Source organism: Odocoileus virginianus, unplaced genomic scaffold, assembly GCF_023699985.2.
Source record: "Odocoileus virginianus isolate 20LAN1187 ecotype Illinois unplaced genomic scaffold, Ovbor_1.2 Unplaced_Scaffold_6, whole genome shotgun sequence".
NCBI classification, from domain to species: domain Eukaryota; kingdom Metazoa; phylum Chordata; class Mammalia; order Artiodactyla; family Cervidae; genus Odocoileus; species Odocoileus virginianus.
Genome location: NW_027224268.1, coordinates 2,764,907 through 2,790,322, shown reverse-complemented (window position 1 = coordinate 2,790,322; position 25,416 = coordinate 2,764,907). Strand labels below are relative to the sequence as shown.

General features: G+C 40.0%; 1 protein-coding gene and 1 non-coding gene across 2 annotated transcripts in view; one reads left to right on the top strand and one right to left on the bottom strand.

Moving 5' to 3' along the window:
• OFD1 (OFD1 centriole and centriolar satellite protein) overlaps positions 1 to 25,416 on the top strand; it is a 49,117-nt gene that overhangs the window by 10,143 nt on the left and 13,558 nt on the right. Inside the window, exons 5-12 of the mRNA XM_020894931.2 lie at positions 20 to 193; positions 6,390 to 6,496; positions 8,294 to 8,413; positions 10,046 to 10,119; positions 11,361 to 11,452; positions 12,454 to 12,643; positions 17,080 to 17,210; positions 17,741 to 17,852. Of these exons, the coding sequence (XP_020750590.2) occupies positions 20 to 193; positions 6,390 to 6,496; positions 8,294 to 8,413; positions 10,046 to 10,119; positions 11,361 to 11,452; positions 12,454 to 12,643; positions 17,080 to 17,210; positions 17,741 to 17,852 (1,000 nt within the window). The remainder of the gene's footprint in view (positions 1 to 19; positions 194 to 6,389; positions 6,497 to 8,293; positions 8,414 to 10,045; positions 10,120 to 11,360; positions 11,453 to 12,453; positions 12,644 to 17,079; positions 17,211 to 17,740; positions 17,853 to 25,416) is intronic.
• On the bottom strand, positions 3,551 to 3,655 carry LOC139033443 (U6 spliceosomal RNA). Its single transcript, XR_011486022.1, has one exon. It is a non-coding gene; the product is annotated as a U6 spliceosomal RNA (small nuclear RNA).

The following is a 25,416-nucleotide window of genomic DNA, read 5'->3' as shown; positions in this document are numbered from 1 at the left end:
TTTTGTCATCAATTGGCAGTTGAAATACTTTAAAGATACTGAAATAGTGAAAGTTAAAATGGAAGAGAAAAGGAAGTGTGAGAAGGAGTTTGCTGAGTTCCGGAACAAATTTGAGAGAAATTGTCAAGCAAAATCTGAAGCCCTGATGTCTCAGGAAAAGATAACCCTTGAGAGAATTCAAAAGCACCAGGAGGTAACATTCTAAAATCATTTGCTGGGGGTGGGGGGGTGGCATTTCGGGCTATCTCTTGAGTAGGGCCCAGAGTCAAGAGCGCAAGGGAAAGCATAGGACTTGGAAAGGATATACTGGCATCCTTTGTCCGAGACAGCTGGAGGGAATGGACTGCAAATGGGCTGGTCCACACTGGGAGTGGGAAAAACTTGCACCAAAGCAGCAGCAGCTGTGAGGTTTGGTTAACAGCAGGGAGGAGAAGATCAGAGGTGTGAAGTAGCTGCCTTCACTAGAGGAAATGAAACCCTGGAAAGCAGACACGGTTGCTGAGCTGTGTCAAGGGCTCAGCCAGGGCAGGCAGCCTGGGCCGGCAGTAGACCAAGTCCAGGGCTTCCAGGTGACGGCCCCAGTGCAGCTCTCAGGAGGGTGTGTAGTGTCGGCAAGGCTGGAGGAATGGAGTTGCTCAGGGAGATGAACTTGAGAGAGCTGAATCTCCTTGGCTTCAGAAAGGCAGCCCATTTCATGGAAGACACTGGGGTCAGGCAGGGTGGGGAAGGGAGCTCAAGATGGCAGGTGGCCGCTAATATAAAGCATCAGGGACGGTGACATGGCTGCCTGAAAGACACTGAGAAGCAGGTCTGGGGATTCTGATGGGTGGAAGAAGAAGATGGGTCAAGAGGACAGAGTTGCAGGTAGGGGTTTGAGGTCAAGAATGGAAGCAAAATGCAACGTGCGGCCATGGGTACAGAGGTGAGGTCCCCAGGGTGGAGGCATCCAGGGCTGCCACGTGGCCATGTGATCCTGTACATCAGAATGGTGGCTGGACGGGAGGTAGAGAGGTTGCCCAGTGGCAGGAGTGGGTGTGGGGAGAGATTGGATACATTGCTTTAGGAAAAGCAGGTTCCTTTGTTAAGGTCGTGTCTTAGACCAGACTGCATCTGGGGCCCTGCATCCTGTGGACAGCTGGGGCTTCTGTCAGGAAGTTGTGTTGAAAGTAAGAGACTTCCTCCCAGCGTCCACCCTTGCTTGGAGCTTCTCAAAAAGACTCAGGTATTGAATGGTAATTGCACCGCCTCTACAAGTTTTGTATAAGCAGTTCTGAGAATTGGCCTCACTTAGAATGGGAAAAACTAGAGATCTCTTCAAGAAAATTGGAGATACCAAGGGAACATTTCATGCAGAGATGGGCACAATAAAGGACAGAAACAGCAAGGACCTAACAGAAGCAGAAGAGATGGCAAGAATACACAGAAGAACTGTACAAAAAAGGTCTTAATGACCTGGATAACCACGATGGTGTGATCACTCACCTAGAGCCAGACATCCTGGAGTGTGAAGTCAAGTGGGCCTTAGGAAGCATTACTACAAACAAAGCTAGTGGAAGTGATGGAATTCCAGTTGAGCTATTTCAAATCCTAAAAGATGATGCTGTGAAAGTGCTGCACTCAATATGCCAGCAAATCTGGAAAACTCAGCAGTGGCTGCAGGGCTGGAAGACATCAGTTTTCATTCCAGTCACAAAGAAAGGCAGTGCCAAAGAATGTTCAAACTACCATACAATTGTGCTTTTTTCACATGCTAGCAAGGTAATGCTCAAAATCCTTCAAGCTAGGCTTCAGCAGTACATGAACTGAGAAATTTCAGATGTACAAGCTGGATTTAGAAAAGGCAGAGGAACCAGAGATCAAATTGTCAACATCTGTTGGATCATAGAAAAAGCAAGGGAATTCCAGAAAAACATCTATTTCTGCTTCACTGACTATGCTAAAGCCTTTGACTGTGTGGATCACAACAAACTGTGGAAAATTCTTAAAGAGATGGGAATACCAGACCATCTTACCTGCCTCCTGAGAAACCTGTATGCAGATCAAGAAGCAACAGTTAGAATTGGACATGGAACAACAGACTGGTTCAAATTGGGAAAGGAGTACAACAAGGCTGTATATTGTCACCCTGCTTATTTAACTTCTGTGCAGAGTGCATCATGCAAAATGCTGGGCTGGATGAATTACAAACTGGAATCAAGATTGCTGGAAGAAATGCCAATAACCTCAGATATACAGATGACACTGCCCTTATGGCAGAAAGTGAAGAGGAGCTAAAGAGCCTGTTGATGAAAGTGACAGAGGGGAGTGAAAAAGCTGACTTAAAACTTAACAGTCAGAAAGCGAAGATCATGGCATCTGATCTCATCACTTCATGGCAAATTAGATGGGGAAAAAGTGAAAGCAGTGACAGAAACTATTTTCTTGAGCTCCAAAATCACTAGATGGTGACTGCAGCCATCAAATTAAAAGACACTTGCTCCTTGGAAGAAAGTTATGACAAACCTAGACAGTGTATTAAAAAGCAGAGATATCACTTTGCTGACAAAGGTCCATATAGTCAAAGCTATGGTTTTCCAGTAGTCATGTATGGATGTGAGAATTGGACCATAAAGAAGACTGAGTGCTGAAGAATTGATGCTTTTGAATTGTGGTGCTGGAGAAGACTCTTGAGAGTCCCTTGGACAGCAAGGAGATCAAACCAGTCAATCTTAAAGGAAATCAACCCTGAATATTCATTGGAAGGACTGATGCTGAAGCTGAAGCTCCAATACTTTGGCCACCTGATGTGAAGAGCTGACTCACTGGAAAAGACCCTGATGCTGGGAAAGATTGAGGGCAGAAGGAAAGGGGCGAGACAGATGATGAGATGATTTGATGTCATCACTGATTCATTGGTGAGTTTGAGCAAGCTCCGGGAGATAGTAAAGAACAGTGAATCCTGGTGTGCTGCACTCCATGGGATTCACAAAGATTCGGACACGATGTAGTGACTGAACAACAACAAGCTGTAAAATAAATGTTGGAGGGACAGGTGTTTGTGAGGCTTGGATTGTGTTTATACTAACAATATCATCTGTTTTTCTTAACTTTAAACAATTTTTATTACAGAAAGGTTTTCACATAGTTGGATATTTCTCTGCTCTGTACTCAGTTATTCTTGCTCTCCATAGAAAAGCTTCTTAACTTCTCATCTGGTGACAGCAAGCACTAAAATCCTGATTTTAACAGAATAGTAGTAAAAATGCCTCAGTGATTTAAGTTGAAAGCAGTACATTGGTACATGGCTCGTAAGCTCATTTATCAGGAATGTACAAATGTCTTTATTTAAAAATACAAAATAAATTATCTGTAGGCATGGACAATGACAGCAGTAAACCATTCTATATTGTCAACTGAAACCAGTAACTGATGGTTATAGTTATTTTCTTAAACATCAGCCAGCCTTTTCTTCAGTCATCTTCAACTTAACCTCACCTGGAGTTACTCTTGAGGAACACTGTCTTGAGCTTCTTCTCATAGTCCATTAATAATGGCAAAGCAGTATTTTAGGAAAAATATGGGCCACTGCACAAATTTGCCTGTCATCCTTGCACAGGGGCCATGCTAATCTTCTCTATCATTCCAATTTTAGTATATGTGCTGCCAAAGCGAGCACTAACAGTGTCATCTTGAAGACAGGTGATGAAGTCAGAAAGACAAATATACTATTCAGTTCAGTTCAGCCACTCAGTCGTGTCCAACTCTTTATGACCCCATGGACTGCAGCATGCCAGTCCATGCTCCCTGTCCATCAGCAGCTCCCAGAGTTTACCCAAACTCATGTCCATCGAGTCAGTGATGCCATCCACCATCTCATCCTCTGTTGTCCCCTTCTCTTCCTGCCTTCAGTCTTTCCCAGCATCAGGGTCTTTTCCAATGAGTCAGTTCTTCACATCAGGTGGCCAAAGTATTGGAGTTTCAGCTTCAGCATCAGTCCTTCCAATGAATATTCAGGACTGATTTCCTTTAGGATGGACTGGTTGGATCTCCTTGCAGTCCAAGGGACTCTCAAGAGTCTTCTTCAACACCACAGTCCAAAAGCATCAATTCTTTGGCGCTCAACTTTCTTTATAGTCTGACTCTCATGTCCATACATGACTACTGGAAAAACCATAGCTTTTGACTAAGTGGACATTTGTTGGCAAAGTAATATCTCTATTTCTTAATATGCTGTCTAGATTAGTCATAACTTTTCTTCCAAGGAGCAAGCATCTTTTAATTTCATGGCTGCAGTCACCATCTGCAGTGATTTTGGAGCCCCCAAAAATAGTCTGTCACTGTTTCCATTGTTTCCCCATCTATTTGCCATGAAGTGATAGGACCAGAAGCCATGATCTTAGTTTTCTGAATGTTGAGTTTTAAGACAACTTTTTCACTCTCCTCTTTCACTTTCATCAAGAGGCTCTTTAGTTCCTCTTTGCTTTCTGCCATAAGGGTGGTGTCATCTGCATATCTGAGGTTATTGATATTTCTCCCAGCAATCTTGATTCAGCTTGTGCTTCATCCAGCCCAGCATTTCTCATGATGTACTCTGCATAAAGTTAAATAAGCAGAGTGACAATATACAGCCTTGATGTACTCCTTTCCCTATTTGGAACCAGTCTGTTGTTCCATGTTCAGTTCTAACTGTTGCTTCCTGACCTGCATACAGATTTCTCAGGAGGCAGGTCAAGTGGTCTGGTATTCCCATCTCTTTCAGAATTTTCCACAGTTTGTTGTGATCCACACAGTCAAAGGCTTTGGTGTAATCAATAAAACAGAAATAGATGTTTTTTTGGAACTCTCTTGCTTTTTCGATGATCAAAAGGATGTTGGCAATTTGATCTCTGGTTCCTCTGCCTTTTCTAAATCTAGCTTGAACATCTGGAAGTTCACGGTTCATGTACTATTGAAGCCTGGCTTGGAGAATTTTGAACATTACTAGTGTGTGAGATGAGTGCAATTGTGCGGTAGTTTGAGCATTCTTTGGCATTGCCTTTCTTAGGGATTGGAATGAAAACTGACCTTTTCCAGTCCTGTGGCCACTGCTGAGTTGTCCAAATTCAGAAAGACAAATACACCATATGATATCACTTAAGTGAGGAGTCCTAAATATGACACAAATGTACATATCTGTGAAACAAACTCACAGACACAGAGAACAGACTTATGGTTGCCATGGGGGAAGGGGTGGAGGAGGGATGGATTGGGAGTTTGGGATTAGCAGATGCAAACTATTATATACAGAATGGATAAACAACAGAGGTCCTACTATATAGCACAGGGAACTATATTCAGTATGCTGTGATAAACCATAATGGAAAAGAATATAACAAAGATATATTTGTATACCTGAGTTACTTTACTGTACAGCAGAAAATACATTGTAAATCAACTATACTTCAGTAACATTAAAAAAAAAAAGACAACTGACTAGATCAACCAGTTCACAGACTCGAACTGTTTTATTCAACTGATCTCTGAAGGCTCTTGAGAAGGTTGTGGTTTGTGAAGAGCACCATGCCTTTATTCCCCCACCTGGAATGCCCCTCCCCCTCTTGGCCTGATAAAACCATCCAGCCCTTCAAAATCCAGCTGGAATGCCAGGTCCTCATGATGCCTCTCCTGAGCCCCCACTGATTGACTCCTCTAGGACTCATTCGTCCCATGGAGTCTTTTTTTTTTTTCTTTTTCTTTTTTTTTCATTTATTTTTATTAGTTGGAGGCTAATTACTTTACAACATTGCAGTGGTTTTTGTCAATAATTGAAATGAATTAGCCATGGATTTACATGTATTCCCCATCCATCCCATGGAGTCTTGATGTACTTTGTGAAATCATCATGATGTAGTGTAACTCTTGGTTTGTCTCTCTCTCCCTGAATAAACTGAGTTGTTTTTTTTAAGGTGGAGACTGACCTGTATCTGTCCATCTTTGTGTACCCAGCACCCAGTGTGGCCTTGAACACGTGATAGGTGTTCAGGGAACACATACATGGAAGTGTGGCCTTTCATTCGGGCCATCATCTTTTAAGTTTTATTTTATTGCTGAATGAACATTTTGTTTCATTTTTTCTTGCTGTAGAACTTAAGGAAGTTTTTTTGTGTCTGAGAGATGTTAATGACAAAGTAATTATACACAAGGGGTGCTGGAAATACAGGGTAATGTAACTTAACAGTCCTTGAGGGAGGAGGGGAATCAATTTTTGTGAGGATAAAAAGGCAAAACATATACCTTGCATCGGAACCTCTTGAAATTTGTTCTTCTAAATGTCCACCCTTTGTTTTCTAGAATTTAGGAGCAATGTATTATTTCAAATCTCCTTTGTCTTCTTTAGCTTGCTTGGTAAAAATTAATGCTTTCTCCTACAGAATGAAACAAAAGAAATCTATGCTCAAAGGCAGCTTCTACTAAAAGACATAGATTTGCTGAGAGGCAGAGAAGCCGAGCTGAAACAAAGAATTGAAGCCTTTGAATTGTAAGTAAAATGTGTCCATTTTGGACTTTCAGAATGAACGAGAAGAAAAAGAACTACTAAATATGTCTACATATTCTAATACTACACAATAGAGTTCTTGGTTGTAAAGGTGATATCACCTAGCTTCAAAGGCACACTTTAGGAGAAATGAGGATGAGTATTTTTTTTTAATATTAGACACTGGGATGAAAGTGGAAGGAAATGCCATCATCAGGCTACAGTGGGACCAGACAAATAATTTGGAGAAGCAAATAATGCTTTAACAGATCATACGTTTCCCATTTATGTCAGCCATTCAGATCTCAGTTCCGTGTGCATGCAGTAACTGAGTTCCGGACAGCCGGACCTGCCAGGCTGACCTGCTCTGCTGGCAAAAAAGGGCAACACGGTGGCTCTGAGTTGACTTGTACTGGGAGAAACTGTTTCTTGTAATGTGTGTGTTGCCTTTTTCTAAACATTCTCCAGTCTTTCATTCTTCACATCTTACCTAGGATACGTAGCAAGCTCAGCATTGTATAGTTTATGGAATAAGCCTTCTTTCCCATTTGGTATCTGCCATTATTCAGCACTCACAGGTACTCCAGGAATCTTCTTTCCTTAAAAGATTTGTCTTTGTTTTCATGAATGTTGTTTTCTCATTTATATAGACTAGGTTTGTTTGATTTCTTCTGTCTGCCAACCTTACTCTTTTGAGCAGTACTCAAGAGGTAAATTGACCATAAGAGAGAAAAGGAAACCAATTTTGGCACTGATAGTTAATGATTATGTAATCACTTATTTATCTCCATTTTCCCTCCTCCTCCTTTCTAAGCATACTGAAAGTGAACGTATTAGTCATCAGTCGTGTCCGACTCTTTGTGACCCCATGGATTGTAGCCCACCAGACTCCTCTGTCCATGGAATTCTCCAGGCAGGAATACTGGAGTGAGTTGCTATTTCCTTCTCCAAGGGATCTTCCTAACCAGGGATCAATTCCAGGTCTCCTGCATCACAGGCGGATTGTCTACCATCTGAGCCATCAGGGAAGCATATCATATAAGCTAAATACTTCTCCTTTGTTTTACAGATTAACCAGCAGAGGGCGCTAACACACAGACGTTTTATCCTTTGCTTGGAATAGTCTCTGTTCCCTAGCACTTCTGGTTTTAGCTTGATCTGAGTCCCTGTGAACCCAGTTCCCCGGCTCTGGAATTGATTTTGTGCTTGACTTGAGGTTTTACTATCAAGACCATTCCTTTCTTCGGTGTTGGGACGTTCTGATTGATCCATCTATCTTTTGCTCTCTTTTCAGTATTCTCTCTTCAGTATTGATTTAGTTCACTGATATTGAACTAGTAGATTATGAAAGGCCAGAACAAATTTTATGTCTTTAATAGCTATGGGCTAGTCAGTTAGAAACAGTATTATAAAAGAAACAAGCACTTGAATATGCTAACTGAAGTGTGTGTGTAGCTTTGTAACTTAAAACAGTAATCTTTTACCCCTGAATTGATTATGGCCACTTACCACTTGTGACCATTTTTTTAAAGTGTGAACCATCTCCTGTGAGACACCACTTTGGTTTTGGCATTTTCTCACTCGCCCCAGCCAGAGAACTATTGAGTTCTGTCTATAGTTCAGATCTATCATCACTAGATCAGCTCCTAAAATAGTGGGACACTCCTAGCCCTTTGTTTTTACTCTCTAGCCGTGACAGTCACAGAACAGTTTGAGGCTGTGGGGCTAAAAACACATGGTGTCTTTTCCCCAATATTAATATTTTTCAATTTTGCCTTATCTGTTTTTTGCTAATTTCAGGGCCCAGAGGCTGCAAGAAGAAAAAACTAAAAGCGTGACTGATGGACTGAGGAGACGGGAGTTTAATATAAAGAGCATTGAGGAGACCTATGACCAAAAGCTCAAGAACGAACTTCTAAAGTAATTGTTTGGCATCTTTAAAAGAAAAAGTATCGTGTTTGAATTAAGTTGATGGAAACACAGCAACACTAATAAAGTAGATAAGACTAGTATTTTATGGCACAATCCAGTGTTTAAAAAAATGCACATGTTCATTGACAGTCAAGCTTTTCCTGTGAATATTCGAGTTAGGATGGTTTTAAAAAGATATAGTACAGGAAATAGCATCCTCTGCTTGTTCTTGTCACTTCTGGAGTATTTATTGAGGGCCTATGATTTGTTTGAATTTCTTAGGGCACCTTGTAACTTGTTGAGAAGCTATAAAATGGGGATTATAGTCACTTTTTGTGTTTTCCTCTACCCTACTCATACTGCCATTCAGATGGAACATCTAATGATCTGTAAATTATTCTGCTAATTCGTTATAGTATTTGTTGATCCGTATTCCTTCAAGAGTCTGTAAAGCCAGAATCAAAGGAACAAACTAGAATTAAGTGTATAAAGCAAAAAACAATAGAGGGAAAGGAAAATATGTACAGCTCTGTTACCACGGCTCTCCTCTAGTCTGAGTTTTGTTGTGTTCTAGTGGATAGTATCTTAGTGCAGAGGCATTAAGTGCATATGTGGTAAGTTTGTTCTCCAGTGCTCAGTGTGATGTCTGGTGCAAAGTAAGTGTTCACTTAATGTTTATTGATGCAGTGAGTTTATAGTGAAGTGATGACTCAACACAGCAGCTCTCGATGTTTCTTCATCATTGGCCTCTCTCTACTGCTTTGTCCATAATTTGTCATTGATAGTCCATGATATAGTACCTTCAAAGGTTTTTGGAGGTTATTCTTTAAAATAATTCTAATAAAAAATATAGCACTTTTCTGTGGATCAGTTTTGACGTGGTAGATTTTTATCCACATATTTTATGGATTTGTCTACGTATTGTAGAGATAAGCTCTATAAAGAATCCAATAAAGTTTTAGGAATAAGTGAATAAAAGTGTGTATGTTAGCTTGATACAGCTATGGAGTGGAATTCTCAGGTATCTTTGTCCATGGGTGTCCTCATATGACTTTGGCAGGTGTTGAGGTTCTGAGGGTATTCACCACAGGAGTACTTCTTTCCTTTTTCTAATCTTTGAACCAGAAAGTCAGCTGCTAACAGCTGGTGGAGATGGTAAAATTTCATGAAAATGTGACTCTGGTATCACCAGTCCGAATATATTTGCTGTTGACAGTAGCTCTTGGTACTACTTTTCAGCTCCATAGGGCAAAAGGTCTTATCCTGCCTGAGGGTGGGAAGGCAGGACAGGTGGATTGGAAGTGACTGACTTGTTATCCTTTGGGATTTAGAGTCTGCTGTATACAGTATAAAGTAAGTATTTGTGTCACTGGATGCCAACTGAGAAACAGTGCCCTCTATAGCCTCAATAACATGACCCTTCATATTGTGCTTGAGTTTTGGGGCCCAGTTTATAGAACTGCAGCAAGACTTTAGTGGACTTTTTATAGCCAGAATGTGGACCCCTGGCCTTAGCACTGAGTGCTCCTGAAGTTCATGCGTTGTCCTGTTTAGTACCCTTCAGTGCCCTGACGCCATCATTATTAGCAGTCTGTCTAGGGAAGTGACCAGGAACTCATTTTCCATCCTTCTGATTCTCAGGTATCAACTTGAACTGAAGGATGACTACATCACTAGAACCAGGAGACTGATCGAAGATGAAAGGAGAAATAAAGGTGATTTTGGGGGCAGGGCAGGGCAGGAAGCTGTATTTTTCAGTTTCGACACAGGTTATTAGCTTCTTAAGTTGGGTCTGTTCTTTAATCCAAAAAATATGTACCTTCCACTTCATTGTTACTATTAACTGACATAGATTTTGTCCTTTTAATTTATTGTTTCTTGTTTAACTTTTTGTATATTCACAAAGATCAGTGATTTATTGGTAGAATTTTATTCAACTGTATTTCAGTAAATCTTGATGAATAAATCTGTGATGTCAAGAAGGTGGCAGCAGCTTACTGCTATTGGTTAATACTACTCTAAACCACGAGAGGTGTTATTTTTTACTTAGGAGAAATTTTATTTTAACTTTTCTGTACCTCGTGACCTGGTTTCTTATTTTTTTTTAACTTCTAACACATATTTATGCTTCATGATATTTTATTTTCACATATAGCCTCCTAAACTCTTGTATATATTACCCTGAAACGAGGAAAGTTGGGTAATTTATTGATCTTTCAGATATTTTACATTGCAGTGTATTTCTAGGAACTATCCTTTGACAAGAGTTTTGGGTAGATATTTCAGATGGATTCAAAGGAGTAAACCAGGGCTGGGTATTTGCTCCTTATCAGAAGGTCACCAGGTGTGTGTGGCTGCTCCTTTGCACCTGTTGTGCTCAGACTAATATTAATACTTCTATAGGAATTGGTATTGCCATGTAGTTAGCTTGTGACTTTTTGATGATACATCTATATAGCCTTATATTAGATGAAGTGATAATGATAAAATAGTAACTATAAAATCTTACCAGAGCACTCTTTGTCTTTAAGGAAATTCAGAGCTGTTGGCATGAGGGCCCCGCATTCCATATGGGTGGTGTAACTCTGGTAACTTGTGTGTAGCAGGAAGTTCACCACATATATGACCGTTACAACTGACTTCACATCACCTATTGAGTAACAGAACTTACTTGCCTGTTAATTTTTTTTGACCCAGTATCTGCTGTTTTATATCTTTTTTTTTTTGCCATGCCACAGGGCTTGTGAGATCTTAATTTCCTGATCAATGATCAAACCTGCACTCTGTGCAGTGAAAGCATGGAGTATTAACAACTAGGCCACCAGGGAATTCCCTCTGCTAGTTTAGATGATGAAATAATGGTCATTAGGTCTGACATATTGGCTGTAAATGCTTAAATGACTTGTATTCACTGGGAAACCTTTATGATATTTAGTTGCTTGGCTTTGTCTTTCAGAGAAAGCTATACATTTGCAAGAGGAACTTTCAGCTCTTAGTTGTAAAAAGGAAGAACTTGATCGTTCTAGAAACCGTGTGAAAGAACTCGAGGTAATTGTTAATCATATTGATTTTTTTAAATAGATGTTAGACAACACAGGAAATTTTAACTTCAGTCACACATAATTTATCTCAAGTGATCCTTTGTATGTTTAGACTGTTTATTATATGATTCAGAGGGTGATGGCTGAACTTAATTCAGTAGCTCTTCATTTCAATCTTTGTCTCCTAGAGAAGCGTAGAAAGAGCATGTCCTTTGGGGCCCAGAGTCATCCATGAATCCTGTCTCCCTCACTGTTTGTGTGCCTGTGGGCAAGATCTGTGACCATAGATCTTGGAATATTGCCCACATCCCATGGTTTGTTCAGGGACTTCAGCTGGTTTCTCTGCCTTTCCATAGGTGACTGGCATGTACTAGTATCCGCTCAGCTTCTTTTCCCTTCCCCTCAGCACCAGGTAAAAGTTCCTGTCCCTACATTGGGATCTCACAGATTAAAGCAAAATGAGAGGCATTTTTCACATGATACTGTTAGTTTTTTTCTGTTCATTTCTGTGCTTGCTATCCAAAGCCCAGAACTGGACTTTCAGATACTTAAAATATATTCTGTCTATAAGATTTGTTTTTGCAACTGTGATGAATTACTTGAGAACTTTATAGGCCCCTGTCTTCAAATGAGATATATCAGACTGAGGGAAGGAGAGCACTTCCCAGCACCTTAGTAGTATCTATCTCACCTTTTCATATTAAAAAAAACAGATACATTATTAACTCTGTGATGGCTTTTGGGTCCTTAGTTGCATCTGGAAAGTTGGGTGAGAATCTGAAGGACTTGTTGTGTAGGACAGGGTTCTGCATAAATTGAGTTGTATGAACTTGCCCCAGCTCCAAGACAGAAGTTGTTGTAGTTAGAGTCATCTTGTTACAGAGAAGCAGACCAGCGAACTGACTATAATTAAATTATGCCACAAAGCTGAGAGCAGACTGTCAGCATTTACCTACTCAGTCCTGAAGAGTCTCTGTTCAAATACAAGTTTTCCTTTTCCAATTCCAGCTTGAGTTGGAGTCTGTCAGAGCACAGTGTTTGGCATTAACAAAGCAAAACCACATGCTAAGCGAGAAGGTTAAAGAGACGAGTGACTATTCTCTACTGAAAGAAGGAAAACTGGAGCTTCAGGCACAAAATAAACTACTTAAACAACAAGTGGAAGACATGAAAAGTGAAAACATGCATCTCCTAAACCGTAAGTCTTTTTTTTAATATGATTTGTAATTCATGTTAGGTTCATGTTAGGAAATTGCTTTTTTTTTGGCCACACCATGAGAATGTGGGATCTTAGTTCCCCAATCAGGGATCAAACCTGTGCCCCCTGCAGTGAAAGTGCAGAGTCCTAACTACTAGACCACCAGGGAAGTCCCAGGAAACTGCTCTAGGGGAGGCTTCAGTTGGGAAGGTTTTATAAAATTAAAATTCTCAGATTGAAATTCTTTCTTTTTTGCTTGCTATTCCATAATTCATAGTGTCTGTAAGAATAAACATTTTTTAATTTAATTTTTATTTTAGATTAGAGTATGGTTGATTTACAGCATTGTGTTTCAGGTGTAGAGCAAAGGGATTCTGTTATACATATACACATATTCATTCTTTTTCAGATTATTTTCCCATATAGGTAATTACAGAGTATTGAGTAGAGTTCCATGTGCTGTACAGTCGGTCCTTATTATCTATTTCATATGTGGTAGTATGTGTCTGTTAATCCAAAACTCCTAATTTTATTCTTCCCCCTGCCTTTCCCCTAGGCTAACCATAAACTTGTTTTTGAAGTCTGTGTAGTCTGTTGTGTTTTGTAAATAAGTTCATTTGTATCACTTTTTAGATTCCACATATAAGTGATATGGTAAGATATTTGTCTTTTTCTGTGACTTGGCCTCACTTGGTATGGTGTTCTCTAGTTGCATACTTGTTGCTGCAAATGGCATTATTTCATTTTTTGTGGCTGAGCAGTATTCCATTGTGTATATGTACCACATCTTCTTTATCCATTCATTTGTCAATGGACATTTAGGTTGCTTCCATGTTTTGGCTATTGTAAATAGTGCTGCAGTGAACATTGGGGTGCATATATCTTTTCAAATTATGGTTTTCTCCAGATATATGCCCAGGAGTGGGATTGCTGGATCACATGGTAGTTCTATTTTTAGTTTTTTGAGAAACCTCCATACTGTTCTCCATAGTGGATGTACCAATTTACATTCCCACCATCAGTGAAGGAAGATTCCCCTTTCTCCATTGGTGTGAGGTTGTATCTTATTGTAGTTTTGATGTGCATTTCTCTAATATAATTAGTCATGTTGAGCATCTTTTCATGTGCTTTTTGACCATTTATATATTTTTTTGAGAAATGTCTATTTAAATCTTTTGCTTGCTTTTTGATTGGGTTATTTGAACTGCATGACCTGTTTGTATATTTTGGAAATTAATCCCTTGTTGGTTGCATCATTTGCAAATATTTTCTCCCATTCTGTGGGTGTCTTTTCATTTTGTTTATGGTTTCCTTTGCTGTGCAAAAGCTTTTAAGTTTAATTAGGTCCCATTTGTTTATTTTTATTTTCATTACTCTAGGAGGTGGATCCAAAAAAGATATTGCTGCAATTTATGTCAGTGTTCTGCCTGTGTCTTCCTCTAAGTGTTTTATAATATCTGAGCTTACCCAGTGGCTCAGTGGTAAAGAATCACCTGTAATGCAGGAGACCTGGGTTCGATCCCTGGGTCGGGAAGATCCCCTGGAGAAGGAAATGGCAACCCACTCCAGTATTCTTGCCTGGAGAATCCCATGGACAGAGGAGCTTGGTAGGCTACAGTCCACGGGGTCTCAAAGAGTTAGATATGACTGAGTGACTTCACTTTCACTATTGCCTGGAGAATCCTTTGGACAGAGGAGCCTGGTGGGTTACGGTCCATGGGGTCGCAAAGAATTGGACATGACTGAACACACATGCATGGGCTTACATTTAGGCCCTTTAATCCATTTTGAGTTTATTTTTGTGTATGGTGTTAGAGAATGTTCTAATTTCATTCTTTTGCATGTAGCTGTCCAGTTTTCCCAGCACCACTTATTGAAGAGACTGTCTTTTCTCCATTGTATATTCTTGCCTTCTTTGTCATAGATTAATTGACCATAGGTGCATGGGTTTATTTCTGGGCTTTCTATCTGTTCCATTGATCTATATTTCTGTTTTTGTGCCAGTATCATACTGTCTTGATTACTATAGCTTTGTAGTATAGTCTGAAGTCAGGGAACCTGATTCCTCCAGCTTCATTCTTTCTCAAGATTGCTTTGGCTGTTTTGGGTCTGTTGTGTCTCCATACAAATAGTGAAATTGTTTGTTCTAATTCTGTGAAATGCCAATGGTAATTTGATAGGGTTTGCACTGTATCTATAGATTGCCTTGGGTTGTTCAGCCGCTCAGTCATGTCTAACTGTTTGTGACCCCATGGACTGCAGTACATCAGGCTCCTCTGTCCTTCACCATCTCCTGGAGCTTGCTCAAACTCATGTCCATTGAGTTGGTGATGCCATCCAGCCATCTTGTCCTCTGTCATCCCTTCTCCTCCTGCCTTCAGTCTTTCCCAGCATCAGGGTCTTTTCTAATGAGTCAGCTCTTCGCATCAGGTGGCCAGAGTATTGGAGCTTCAGCTTTAGCATCAGTCTTTCCAATGAATATTCAGGATTGATTTCCTTTAGGATTGACTGGTTTGATCTCCTTGCAGTCCAAGGGACTCTCAGGAGTCTTCTCCAACACCACAGTTCAAAAGCATCAATTCTTTAGCACTCAGCCTTCTTTATGGTCCAACTCTCACATCCATACATGACCACTGGAAAAACCATAGCTTTGACTAGACAGACCTTTGTTGGCAAAGTAATGTCTCTGCTTTTTAATATGCTAAGTTTGTCATAACTTTTCTTCCAAGGAGCAAGTGTCTTTTAATTTCATGGCTGCAGCCACCATCTGCAGTGATTTTGGAGCCCAAGAAAGTAAAGTCTGTCACTGTTTCCATTGTTTCCCCATCTATTTGCCATGAAATGATGGGACCGGATGCCATGATCTTAGTTTTTTGAATGTTGAGTTTTAAGCCAGCTTTTTCACTTTCCTCTTTCACCTTCGTCAAGAGGCTCTTTAGTTCCTCTTTGCTTTCTGCCATAAGGTGGTGTCATCTACATATCTGAGGTTATTGATATTTTTCCCAACAATCTTGATTCCAGCTTGTGCTTCATCCAGCCTGGCATTTCACATGATGTACTCTGCATATAAGTTAAATAAGCAGGGTGACAGTATACAGCCTTGACGTATTCCTTTCCCAGTTTGGAACCAGTCTGTTGTTCCATGTCCAGTTCTAACTGTTGCTTCTTGACCTGCATGCAGATTTCTCAGGAGGCAGGTAAGGTGGTCTGGTATTCCCATCTCTTTAAGAATTTTCCAGGTTTGTTGTGATTCACACAGTCAAAGGCTTTGGCATAGTCAATAAAGCAGAAGTAGATGTTTTTCTGGAATTCTCTTGCTTTTCCTATGATCCAACGGATGTGGCAATTTGATCTCTGGTTCCTCTGCCTTTTCTAAAACCAGCTTTAACAGCTGGAAGATCTCAGTTCACATACTGTTGAAGCCTAGCTTGTAGATTTTTGAGCATTCCTTTGCTGGTCATTTTCACAGTATAAAATCTTGCAATCCAAGAACATGGCAAATCTCTCTTATCTGTGTCGTCTTTGATTTCTTTCATCAGCACCTTACAGTTGTCTACATACAGGTAGATTTATTCCTAGGTATTTTATTCTTTTTGTTGCAATGGTAAATGGGATTGTTTCCTTAATTTCTCTTTCTGATCTTTCATTGTTAGTGTATAGAAGTGCAAGAGATTTCCGTGGAATGATTTTGTAACCTGGAGCTTTACCAATTTCATTGATGAGTTCTAGTTTCTGGTGGCATGTTTAGGGTTTTCTCTGTAGAGTATCATGACATCTGCAAACATGACAGATTTACTTCATCTCTTCCAATTTGGATTCCTTTCATCTCTTTTTCGTCTCTGATTGCCGTGGCTAGGACTTATGCTCACTCTCCCCATTTCTGGGAGTTTTTCTCCCTCCCAGGCCCTCCAGGCCCAAGGGCTGGTAGCCAACAGCCTGGCCCCATTAGCAGTCTAGGGAACTACACCATCCTTTGTGGCTAGGGACCAACCTAAGCCAGTCTTCCTTGAAGGCTTCTCCAATGACCTGAATTGGAGATGCCATCTGCTTTCTGCCTGGACCCTGAGAGCCACTGACAGATGCACAGATCGAATTGGACCTCAGGGCAGTCATGGATAGGTTTTGCTAGAGCGTTCCTTCTCTACCTCTGTGCTTGGTAGAGGGGAGAGGCAGGCTTTCAAATTAATTTAAGGATTTAAAAGAACTCTATTATGTGGAGAAGGACTCAAGAATAGTAAAATTTGCATTTATGTGCATTAAATTGTTTTGAAATTCCTGTGGCAGAATTGCTGCTTGTCCATCTGATGGAGCTGATAGAAAATTATGTGCATTCCCAAAAAGGAAGAACAATTTGAAACTTCTCTAGCTGCTTTTAAAAGTAAAGCTCAGTGAGAAAACTTCAGTTTGATAACAATCATGCTCTGCTACTTTCCTAGGCATAGCTCAGCCATCTCCCGAACTGCTGATTTTTCAGAAAGAATTAAAGAAAGCAGAAAATTCTATTGCGTTTGTGCAGAAGGAGTTTGAAATTCACAAGCAAGCTCTACAAAAACAGCTTGAAAGCGAAGTGAGTATTGCTCCTTGTGCAGCCAGGGATTGGGCCAGTCTGCTGCATAGATACGTGAACTTGGCACACGTCACACCAGTGTAAATGGGGTTTACTTCAACATCAGAGCTCCCCCAAGGTGCTAAAGTGTGTGCTTTCTCATCTGAAAGAACTCTCCAGTGATCATGTGACTTTATATTCATAATTGTCACAAAATCCAGAGGCAAGCAAACTCACTTAGACACACAATTTTTCAAGTCCTGGTGGTGCCCACATTGGCGGTGTCTTGATTCTCACCCTGTGACTTGGAAATACTGCAGCCATCTTTCTTGTGTCTGCTCTGGAGTAGCTGCTCTAACTTGCATGTGACAAGAGGTGGAAACTTGTTTTATCGTTTGTCATCTTGTAGGGACCCTGTGCGTTAAGGGTGTAATGCTGCTCAGAATTGGCAAAAGGGCAAAAGAGAATAAGCCCAATGAGAGAATACCTCCCTTTGAAGTGAGCTGTGATTTCTTTTATGTTCATTTCTTTTCTTCTCTGATTCTCTGCAGATTGAGCACTCCACCCAGCTGAAGGCCCAGGTATTAGAATATGATGCTTCTGTCAAGAAGTTAACTACACAGGTTTCAATTTTAAAATCACAACTAAAACAAACTCAGACAGGTTAGAGACATTTTTAACCTCTGTGTGTGTGTGTGTGTGTGTGTGTGTAAAACTTCTGACATTTGTGAAAATGTGATTGTTACTCATTGAATTCTTAGTAATTCTCATAGTAGAGGGAAGCTTCCCAGGTGGCTCAGTGGTTAAGAAACCTCCTGCCAACCCAGGAGATGTGGGAAATATATGTTTGATCCTTGGGTCGGGAAGATCCCCTGCAGAAGGGAATGGCAACCCACTCCAGTATTCTTGCCTGGAGAATCCCATGGACAGAGAAGCTTGGTGGCCTACAGTCCATGGGGCCACAGAGTTGGACACAGCTGAGCACCAGCACCTTGTAGGGAACAGTCATAGAGAAATGTGCCATCTCAGAAGTCAAGCTTCCTGTCCATTTCAGGGATACCAGCCAGGTGGTCAGCTAATGTGACTTGTTTTCACAGGTGCCCCATGCTTGGGGGAACCTCATACCACAGATAGGTGTGATAGCGACACAGAAGCCCCCAAATTCATCCTGGACCTAGGCTTTCCTTTTTTACTTGCTGTCTGGTGGCTCAGACAGTGAAGAATCTGCCTGCAATGCAGGAGACCTGGGTTTGATCCCTGGGTTAGGAAGATCCCCTGGAGAAGGGAATGGCAACCCACTCCAGTATTCTTGCCTGGGAAAATCATGGACAGAGGAGCCTGGCAGGCTACAGTCCATGGAGTCGCAAAGAGTCGGACATAACTGAGTGACTAACACTCACACATTCCAATAATAAGACCAGTCGATTCTTGAGTGGTTTTATACATTACCTGACAGAGGTTTATGTGAGTGGGAGAGGAAGCATGGCCTAGCTGAAAGACCACTGCTGCTGAAATCAGAAAATTGGTTTTGTACCCGTTTTGCAGTTAGTTGTTTGGCTTTGGGTACATTTCTTTCAACTTCCTTGGGCCTCGATCCCCCTCTTTGTAATGAGGGTAATACCTTCTATGCCATGGAAGATGAAGGGGATATGTGGTCATCTCCAATGCAGTGCCTGGGGCACATAAAACACTGGGGAAATGGCCACAGCTGTCATTTTATTACCGTGTCTTGTGGATGCATGACATCTGCCCCTCCTTCATAACAAGTGCTGAATTTGACACTTTCTTGAGCTGCTTTGAAGCCCAGCAGAAGTTCCTGAGACTTTGTGATTCTGAGCCTTCCTCAGTTCCTATTTGTACTTCTTTCTCCTCGGGCCCTTGGCCCCTTCTCCCCATTCTGCTTTTATTTCCGTCTCTTTACTCATCTCTACTCTTCCCTGCTGCTTGTTTTCTTGCCACAACTCTGCATTTGCCAAACTTCCCACTGCTGAAACTGTCCCGAGCTCAGATCATTAGAAATAGTTCATTGAGGATGGAAACTTCATGAGTACGGGCTTCCCAAGCATCTGTCCCTGGCATCATCAAGGTGGCCTTGCAGGAGAGGAGCGGTCACATGTGGTAGCTTTGCATTAGGCCAGCCCAGCGACTTGGTGCTTTGCTATTGGGTGATTTCAGCTATAGTCTCCTGTCCGTGACGTGGGAGCAGTGAGTTTTGGACCCACAGTGGTGCCCTGACCACACGCCCTTCTTCCCCTCTCTGAGACTCAGGCTGTATGCAGTAGATTTTGCTGCAGCCCTGGGAGTTCGGGGGTGGCATCCTGTAATGAGACACATTCATTATTTTGAAGTCAAGTGTGTGAATGTTCCTGTTGGTGAAATAAAGATTATAAATGGGTTTATATCAGATCAGGTCAGATTTTTCAACCACATGAGTTCAAGTCTGGTAGGCTTTGTCCCTGAATACATTGTGAATGCCTTTTCGGTTCTCAGAGCTTTATGGATTTTCAAGGTCGTGCATAATGGATTGTGAAATAATAGCATGCATTACAAAAGAAGGCATATGAAGCAATGGTACACATAAGCTCTCAAACGTTAATAATTACTGTTTTGACTGTGGTTTTACAGACTTTTTTTGTTGAAGTATAGTTGATTTACCCTATTGTGTTGATTTCTGCTGTGAAAGTGAAAGTGTTAGTCACTCAGTCATGTCCGACTCTTGTGCAACCCCATGGACTGTAGTTCACCAGGCTCCTCCATCCATGGGATTCTCCAGGCACGAGTACTGGAGTGGGTTGCAATTCTTTTCTCCAGGGGATCTTCCCACCCAGGGATCGAACCCAGGCCTCCTGCATTGCAGGCAGATTCTTTACCCTCTGAGCCACCAGGTATAACTTTGGATTTCCAAACTTTTTTTTTTATTGAAGTATAGTTATTTACCCTATTGTGTTGATTCTGCTGTACAGCAAAGTGATTCACTTGCATACACATATATATAGATTGCTTTTGGTACTGTTTTCCATTACAGTTTATCATAAGATACTGAATATAGTTCTCTGTGCTATACAGTAGGATCTTGTTGTTTATCCATTCTACACATAAAAGCTTACATCTGCTAACCCCAGCCTCCCACTCCATCCCTCCCCCAACTCCCTCCCCCTTGGCAACCATAAGTCTGTTCTCAATGTCTACGAGTCTGTTTCATAGATATGCTCATTTGTGTCATGTTAGATTCCACCTGTAAGTGATACCACATGGTATTTTTCTCTTTCAGACTTACTTCACCTAGTATGGTATTCTCTAGTTGCATCCATGTTGTTGCAAATGGTATTATTTTGACCTTTTTATGACTGAGTAATATTCCTCTGTGTGTGTGTGTGTGTGTGTGTGTGTGTGTGTGTGATTGTTCACACACCACGTCTTTATCTACTCATCTGTTGATGAAGGTTTAGGTTGTTTCCATGTCTCAGCTATTGTGAATAGTGCTGCTGGCAACATACAGGTGCATATATCTTTTTGGGATTAGAGTTTTGTCTGTATATATGCCCAGGAGTGGAATTGCTAGATCATATGGTAATTCTATTTTTAGTTTTCTGAGGACCCTCCCTACTCTTTCTCATTTTCAGTTGAGTTGTTTGGTTTTTTGCCATTGAGTGTATGTATTTTGGAAATTAAGCCCTTGTTGGTAGCATTGTTAGTAAATATTTTGTCCCATTCTGTAGGTTATCTTTTTGTTTTGTTTATGGTTTCCTTTGCTGTGCAAAAGCTTGTAAGTTTGATTAGGTCTCATTTGTTTATTTTTGTTTTTATTTCTATTGCCTTGGGAGACTGACCTAAGAAAACATTGGTATGATTTATGTCAGAGAATGTTTTGCCTATGTGATCTCTTCTAGGAGTTTTATGGTATCATGTCTTATGTTTAAGTCTTTAAGCCATTCTGAGTTTATTTTTGTGTATGGTGAGAGGGTGTATTCTGACTTTGTTGATTTACATGCAGCTCTTCAGCCTTCCCAGCACCACTTGTTGAACAGATTGTGTTTTTCCCATTGTATATTATTGCCTCCTTTGTTAAAGATTAATTGACTGTAGATGTGTGGGTTTATTTATGGTCTCTCTATTCTATTCCATTAATGCATATGTCTGTTTTTGTGTCAGTATGATGATGTTTTGATTACTGTAGCTTTGTAGTATTGTCTGAAGTCTGGAAGGGTTATGCCTCCTGCTTTGTTCTTTTCCCCCTCAGGATTGCTTTGGCAATTCTGGGTCTTTTATGGTTCCATATAAATTTTAGGATTGATTGTTCTAGTTCTGTGAAGAAAAATGTCATGGGTAATTTGATAGAGATCACATTAAATCTATGGATTTCTCTGCATAGTATTGCCATTTTAACAGTATTGTTCCAATCCAAGAGCATGGGATTTCTTTCCATTTCTTTGAATCCTCTTTAATTTCCTTTATTAATATTTGATGGGCTTCCGTAGTAACTCAGCTGGTAAAGATTTCACCTGCAATGCAGAAGATGCCAGTTCAATTCCTGGATCTGGAAGATCCACTGGAGAAGGGATAGGCTACCCACTCCTGTATTCATGGGCTTCTCTGGTGGCTCAGCTGGTAAAGAATCCTATTTTATAGTTCTCAATGTATAAATCTTTCACCTCAGTCAAGTTTATTTTTCTTTTTTTTTTGTGGGGGAAGTAATTTTAAAAGGTACTTTTTTTTTTTTACATTCCCTTTTTAATATTTCATTGTTAATGTAAAGAAATGCAGCTAGTTTCTGAATGTTAATCTTGTATCTTGCTACTTTGCTGAATTCATTTATTAGATCTAGTAGTTTTTGTGTGGAATCCTTAGGGTTTTCTCTATATAGTATCATGTCATCTGCATATAGTGACAGTTTTACCTCTTCCTTTCCAATTTGGATACCTGAAAGCTAGGGCTTTCAGTACTGTATTGAATAGAAGAGGTTATAGTGGGCATCCTTGTCTTGTTTTAAATTTTACTAGAAAGGCTTTTGGCTTTCCACCATTGAGTATTACGTTGGCTGTGGGTTTTTCATAAATGGTTTTTACACTGTGTTGAGACATGTTCCCTCTATACCCACCTTAGTAAGAGTTTTTATCAAGAATGGATGTTGAATTTTGTCAAATGCTTTTTCTGCATCTATTGAGATGATCATGTGGTTTTTGTCTTTTGTTTATGTGGTGTATCACATTGATTTGTGTACATTGAACCATTCTTGTGAACTTGGGATGAATCTTATGTGGTTGTAGTATATGATCTCTTGTGTGTATTGTTGGATTCAGTTTGCTAATAGTTTGCTGAGGAATTTTTCATGTATATTCATCAAAGATACTGATCTGTGATTTTCTTTTGGTGGTGTCTTTGGTTTTGGTATCAGGGTGACAGTGGTTTCATAGAAGATCTTTGTGAGTGTTCCTACCTCCTTAATTTTTTGTAAGAGTTTGAGAAGGATCTGTATAACTTCTTTGTATGTTTGGAAGAATTCACCTATGAAGACATCTGGTCCTGTACTTTGTATGGAGTTTTTTGTTTGTTTAATTACAGGTTCTCTCACTTTTAGTGATCAGTCTGTTCAAAATATTTCTTCTTGATTCAGTTTTGGTGAGCTCTGTATTTCTACAGAGTTGTCCATTTCTTCTAAGTTGTCGAATTTATTGGCATATAATTGTTCTTAGTATTCCCTTAGGGTTTTTTTTTTGTGTGTGTGTGTATTTCTGTGGTATTGGCTGTGGTATCTCATTTTAATTTCTTATTTTGTTTATTTGAGTCCTGTCTCTTTTCTTGGTGAGCCTGGCCAGAGGTTTATCAATCTTGTTTACCCTTTCAAAGAACCAGCTCTTGGTTTTATTGACTTTTTCCATTTTTTAATTGCTACTTTATTTTCTATCTTTATTCCTTCTTTCTTCTGACTTTAGGTTTTGTTTGTTCTTCTTTTTCTATTCTTTTAAAGTGGTTATTAGTTGTTTATTTGAGATTTTTCTTGTTTTTTTGAAGAAGACCTGTACTACTGTGAACTTCTAAGAACTGCTTTTGCTATGTCCCTTAGATTTTGTATGGTTCCATTTTCATTGTCATTTGTCTTAAGGTATTTTTAAATTTCCACTTTGGTTTCCTTGTTGATCCATTGATTTTCCAGTAGCATATTGTTTAGTCTGCATGTAGTCATTTTTTCCCCATTTCTTTTTCTGTGGTTAATTTCTAGTTTCATGCCTTTGTAGTCAGAAAAAGATGTGTGAGATAATTTCTGTACCCTTACATCTGTTGAGGCTTGTTTTGTGCTCTAGTATGTGGTCAGTTGTAGAGACTGTTCCATGTGCAGTTGAAAGGAATGTGTATTGGTTTTTTGTTCTTGGATATAATGTCGTGAAAATTTCAATTAGGTCTAACTGCTCTATCCATTTAGGATCTCTGTTGTTTAATTATTATTTTGCATAGAAGATCTGTACATTGATGGGAATGGGGTGTTAAAGTCTCCTACCATTATCATATTCTTGTGAATTTATCTCTTTATATTGTTTGTATTTGTTTTATGTGTTTGGGTGCTTCTATGTTAGGTGCATATATTTTAGGTTAACACATGTAAAATCTTCTTCTTGTATTGATCCTTTTATCATTATGAAGTGTCCTTCATTATCTTTATGACCTTTGTGTTAAAGTCTGTTTTGTCTGATTAAAGTATTGTGACCCCTGCTTTCTTTTCATTTCTGTTTGATTGAACTATCTTTTTATATCTCTTTACTTTCAGTCTGTGTCCTTTGCCCTAAGCTCTTGTTTTTTTTTTAATCCCGTCAATGTCAATCACTCTGTGTCTGTTGATTGGAGCATTCAGTCCATTTACATTTAAGGTGATTATTGTTAGATATACATTTATTGCCATTTTAAGGCTTGTTTTCTCATTGATTTTATACTTGTCCATTTCTTTTTGTTTCGTGGTTTGTTGATTTTCTTTTGTATTATATTTATGTTCTTTTTGGTTTTTGTGAATCTGTTGTATATTTTTTGATTTGTAGTTACCCTGTTTTTCAAGTATGTTAACTTCATCCTTTATCTACTTGCCTTAGACTGGTAACCATATAGGCTCATAACACATTCTAGGAAGGGGGGGTGGGATTTACGTTTTCTTGCTCTCTTTCTCTTGCTGTCTTTAGAATCCTCTTTTTAACTTTTGCCATTTTTTATTAAAATATGCCTTGGTGTAGGTCTCTTTGAGTTTACCTTATGTGGAACCCTGTCTGCTTCCTGCACTGGATATCTGTTTACATCTTCAGGTTTGGGAAGTTTTCAGCCGTAATTTCTTCAAATACATTTTTTATCTTTTCTCTTTCTTCCCCTTCTGGAATCCCTATTATGTATAGATTGGCATGCCTTTTATTATCCCATAGGTCTCTGGCTCAGTTGGTAAAGAATCTGCCTGCAATGCAGGAGACCCCAGTTCGATTCCTGGGTCGGGAAGATCCACTGGAGAAGGGATAGGCTACCCACTCCAGTATTCTTGGGCTTCCCTTGTGGCTCAGCTGGTAAAGAATCTGCCCACAATGTGGGAGACCTGGGTTCGATCCCTGGGTTGGGAAGATCCCCTGGAGAAGGGAAAGGCTACCCACTCCAGTATTCTGGCCTGGAGAATTCCATGGACTATATAGTCCATGGGGTTACAAAGAGTTGGACACGATTGAGCAACTTTCACTTTCACTACTTTCAGGTCTCTTGTTTAGGTTTCTTTTTCTTTTTTTCATTTGGCTTTCTGTCTGTAAAAACCAATGGGTGATTTACATTATTCTATCTTCTGGGTCACTTATTCATTCTTCAGCATTATTTGTTTTGTTTTGTTTCGGCCATGCCACATGGCTTGCAGGATCTTAGTACCCTGGCCAGGGATTGAGCCCACACTCTCAGCAGTGAAAGTGTGGAGTCCTAACCATTGCACCACCAGGGAGTTGCCTGTTTTTCTACATTATTCTTTGCCTTTAGTTCAGTTTTTGTCTCAGCAAATGAGTTTTGTAATTTTCTTGCTTCCTCTTTATAGTTTCTATTCCCTTTTTACAATACTCTCCTTTTCTACTGATAATTTTTCCTTAATCCCTTTAGTATTTTCATTATCTTTTTTGAAATCAGTGTGTGTTAAACTGAAGAGGTCTCTTTCACTGTTTGTTCTTTCAGGGGAATTATCTTGGTCTTTTAACTGGGAGTGGTTCCTCTCCTTCATTTTACG